Source organism: Lindgomyces ingoldianus, assembly GCF_010093535.1.
Source record: "Lindgomyces ingoldianus strain ATCC 200398 unplaced genomic scaffold BDR25scaffold_1, whole genome shotgun sequence".
Classification (NCBI taxonomy): Eukaryota; Fungi; Ascomycota; class Dothideomycetes; order Pleosporales; family Lindgomycetaceae; genus Lindgomyces; species Lindgomyces ingoldianus.
Window position 1 is genome coordinate 2,076,276 of NW_022985162.1, and position 4,254 is coordinate 2,080,529.

Genomic DNA, 4,254 nt, shown 5'->3' on the forward strand with positions numbered 1-4,254 from the left:
TGTCATTGGTATTCCCAGGTCTCTGAGTCCCCACGCACTCCCATATGCCTCTGAGTGGATTCATACCGCATTCGGACCCATTGTCTTGCCTGCGCCGTTACACTAATAAAGGCTGCTAAGAGAGATTAGGTTAGTTAATATTGTTAAACGCGCTGCTTAGCAACTTAGAGACTGTTAACTAACTAATTCTATAGTTGTACTGCTGTAAGAACCACTGTATATAGTCCTTATAGCATAGTTAAGGTGTTTGACTCTTGTACTAGCTTCTAAGAGCTCTGCGCTGTTCTTTTGTAATCCTGCAAGCTATTGCTTGTTAATTTTAGTAAGGCAATATTTTAGTGTTTTGCAGCTGATATATTAGGGGGTAAGGTATTAATTAATTTGTATAGGGGGATAATTGAGGCACAAAAAAATTATCGCGATATTAAGGTTATCAGCTTGGCAGGTGATCGGCTTGGCGGGGTTTGACTGTATCAATACAATTCAATGCATTACCTCTGACTAATCTAAACCGTGTCAATCTTCAGCCGTTCTACCATCAGGAGAGCCACTAGCAGAGTCATCAGAGGGTGTTTGCTCAACTTCTCGTTCCACTAAAGCCCTTAAAGAAGATATGGAATGGGGGTGGTCCGCTCCTAGAATGTGTTATCGAAATGGTACCAATTCCCTTATTAGACCTACAGCCTCCGCATCTCGGCCCTATTCCACGTGAAGGCTCAACTACTTATGCTAGTTGTGTCTATCAAGTCGGCTCCGGGTATCTTCTTGCGAGTCTCCATTACTTACACCTCCAGCTCTTTGGCTTCCTTCCCCGCCCTTGCTTGCTGTACGTTGATACCAGATACGATCGAAAGGACGACAGATTATGTAGAAGTCGCGCAGATATGGATTCTGCTGTTCCACCACCTGACGGGGGCCTGTTTAACTGACCGATGGCAGCCAAAGCCCTGCAAATCGTAGCTATTATAACAAGGGCCTCGAAATCATTCCACAAAAAGACTACCATCTCATCGAGGTATTGATCCGGCTTCTCATGTAAATGGTCACGGAGGGTGTTGAGTAAGGGGAGGTGATAGTGCAAAGCGTCTACCACCGTTCGGGGGGGGTCTGGTGGTGCCGAAGAAGCAAAGGCTGGAGGCTTATCCTTTTGATTAAGCGGGTGCTACAGCCAGCAACTTCAGTCATATAAGAGGCATTTAGAGTCTTACTAACGATCATATAGCGGATTAGTTCGTGCTTTGAGGCTGCAAGGTTCGGCGACATGATCTGATGTTCGTTTCACCACCAATGAGCGGAAGCTAAAGCACGTGCCGCTACTTGGGGCGCGAAACACACAGCAGCGGATCAAAGGTTCAGCCTTGTCAAGCACTCAGCTGTACTCAGCTGGCTGACGTCAGTTAGCTAGCGAGAGCTGATATGGCCGGCGTTGACAGTGTTCTCGCTGCAACCGATTTCTCTCCCTTTCACGCGCAAGACCGACAGTGGCCACGGCTTGAGCGATGGAGCAGGCCATGTTTACAAAGCATGGCAATGAGCCAAACCCTCTCGACAGCACCGGGCTCTGTCTGCTGTCCCTTGATGGCGGGGGCGTGCGCGGACTTTCAACGCTCTACATCTTAAAAAGCATCATGGATCAACTAAACCACGAACGCAAGAAGGACAACCTCCTTCCAACAAGGCCATGCGAGGTGTTCGACCTTATTGGTGGCACCAGCACTGGCGGGTAGGTAGCCCTGCTCCTTGATGGGCGCGGGCGCGACTGACGCACTGTCGCAACAGGCTGATCGCAATCATGCTCGGCTGGCTCGAGATGAGCGTAGATGAATGCATTACGGCATACAGTGACCTTGCGGAAACCGTCTTCGGTGAGAAACTGAGCCGCATTCCAGTCAACATCAAGGGCAAAGTTAAGCCGCGATTTGACTCCGCAAAATTGGAGAGTGCGATCAAAAAAGTAATAACGCAGTGTGGTGCGTGCGAGACAGATTTGTTCAATAATAGCACAGAGCGGAGATGTCGAACGTCGGTTTTCAGTTCATATGATAAGTCTAGATTCTGACAAGAACAGTTTTGTATGTTCTATTGATCGCGATACAAAGGACATGGTCCGGCTCCGAAGCTACAGCCTTCCTGATGAGCCAAGCATTTGCGCGACAGTTTGCGAAGCCGCCCTTGCGACGTCTGCCGTCACTACCTTCTTTGATCCTGTTAGTATTGGATGCCGTACCTTCGCCGACGGCGGGTTTGGTGCAAATAATCCAGTGGAAGAGGTGGAAGGGGAAGCTGCCAACATCTGGTGCTCGGAAACGAGAGACTTAATGCCTCTAGTTAAGTGTTTCATCTCAATTGGGACAGGAAACCCAGGCAAGAAGGCATTTGAGGACAACATGGCCAAGTTCCTTAGTGAGACGGTAGTGCAGATTGCATCGGAGACGGAGGCAGCAGAAAAGAAGTTCATCGCTAGGTGGGCTAAGCATTTTGATGAGAAGCGGTATTTCCGCTTTAATGTTGAGCAAGGGCTGCAGAGTATTGGGCTTGATGAGTATAAGAAGAAGGGGGCTATTGAAGCGGCTTCAGAAGGGTATCTCACCCATATAGCACAGAAGTCCAGAGTGCGAGATTGCATCCAGAACTTAAGGTTGAAGCAGAGTATGTATATCTAAGGCTTTTTGTAGATTTAATAAATGTTGAACTGATGCTGGATAGGCACGGCAGCAACTAATCTCGCATGCCTTATTACCGTAAGAGTAACGAGACTTTACGCCAGAGTTGTATTGACGTTACATAGGAGTACAACGTGCAGCACACAATAGCGCTCCATAATAGTGTGTCCCTCGTTGGTATCAAACTACAAACGCTAAATGTTGGACAGAATCCCAAACGAAAGCGCCCTGGAGTGTTCCTTTCCAGAGGAACCCACGTTTTGTTGGTCGGGGCGCTGAAATTGCCCAGGTTGATGCCATGCTTTCTAGTGAAACTCGCTGCGATCGAGTTGCCATTATTGGACTTGGCGGCGTCGGGAAGACCCAAATTGCGCTTGAATTTGCCTATCAGATGCGAGAGAGGCAGCCGGATTGCTCAGTGTTCTGGATACCAGTAACAAATGTCGAGAGCATGCTGAAAGCGTATCTAAATATTGGCCAACAGCTTCGGATCCCTAATCTTGAGCACGAGAAGGCAGACGTACAAAAACTCGTCCAACATTGCCTAAGTCAAGAAAACTCCGGCAGGTGGCTATTAGTATTTGACAATGCCGACAACATTGACATCTGGACGGATACAGCGAGCAACACAACAGGCTCAGGCCGTCGAATCGATTACCTACCAAAAAGCAAGCGTGGATCTATTCTGTTTACAACGCGAAATCGAAAGGCGGCGACGAAGCTGGCCGGTAAGAATGTGGTTTTAGTTAGCGAGTTGGACAAGAGCATGGCGATGGACTTGCTAGAGAAATCATTGATCGACCAAGACGTGGTAGCTGATGATAGGGGGGCTGCGAACTTACTCCGCAAACTTACCTATCTACCTCTTGCAATTGTCCAAGCAGCTGCATATATCAACGAGAACGAAGCCACACTAGCAGAATATACGGAGCTTCTTGATGATACAGAGCAGAACAGGATCGATCTCCTCAGTGAAGAGTTTGAGGATGAGGGGCGATATGAGGATGTTAAGAACCCAGTTGCAACTACTTGGCTCATATCGTTTGAGCAGATCCAAACGCGCGACCCGCTAGCAGCAAAGTATCTATCATTTATGTCGTGCATTGACGCCAAGGACATTCCGCAGTCGCTTCTTCCGCCGGCAGAGTCAGCAAAGAAGGCGGTTGATGCTATTGGAACGCTTACTGCATACTCCTTTGTTACTAAACAGAAGACAGATCGGCTCCTGGACCTTCATCGGCTCGTACACCTTGCAACAAGAAACTGGCTACGAATAGAAGGCTCTCTCGAAGCGTGTGTAGCCACTGCTGTAGAACGACTAGAGGAGGTGTTTCCGGACAACGACCACACGAATAGGAGTCTATGGAGGATGTACCTACCGCACGCGCGATACGCCCTAGAGTCAGAAACAGAAGGCCCAGGAAGAAGAAAGGCGGAGTTACTATGGAAATTTGGGATGTGCACCTATAGCGACGGGAGATACAAAGAGGCAGAAAAGGCTTTCCAGCAAGTGATGGAGACTCGCAAGAAGAAGCTCGGGGCAGACCATCCCTCCACACTATCCAGCATGGCCAATCTGGCGTCAACCTAC

The 4,254-nt window shown here is 48.6% G+C and overlaps 1 protein-coding gene across 1 annotated transcript; it reads left to right on the forward strand.

Annotated features, from left to right (window-relative positions):
* Positions 1 to 1,456: 1,456 nt before the first annotated feature.
* On the forward strand, positions 1,457 to 2,663 carry BDR25DRAFT_275705 (phospholipase, patatin family protein; the record flags this gene model as incomplete). The annotated part of the gene is made up of 3 exons (XM_033687506.1): positions 1,457 to 1,723; positions 1,780 to 2,022; positions 2,069 to 2,663. Exons 1-3 carry the CDS (start codon positions 1,500 to 1,502, stop codon positions 2,661 to 2,663), a joined length of 1,062 nt encoding a protein of 353 aa, XP_033554868.1. The 5' UTR covers positions 1,457 to 1,499.
* Between the last annotated feature and the right edge of the window lie 1,591 nt (positions 2,664 to 4,254).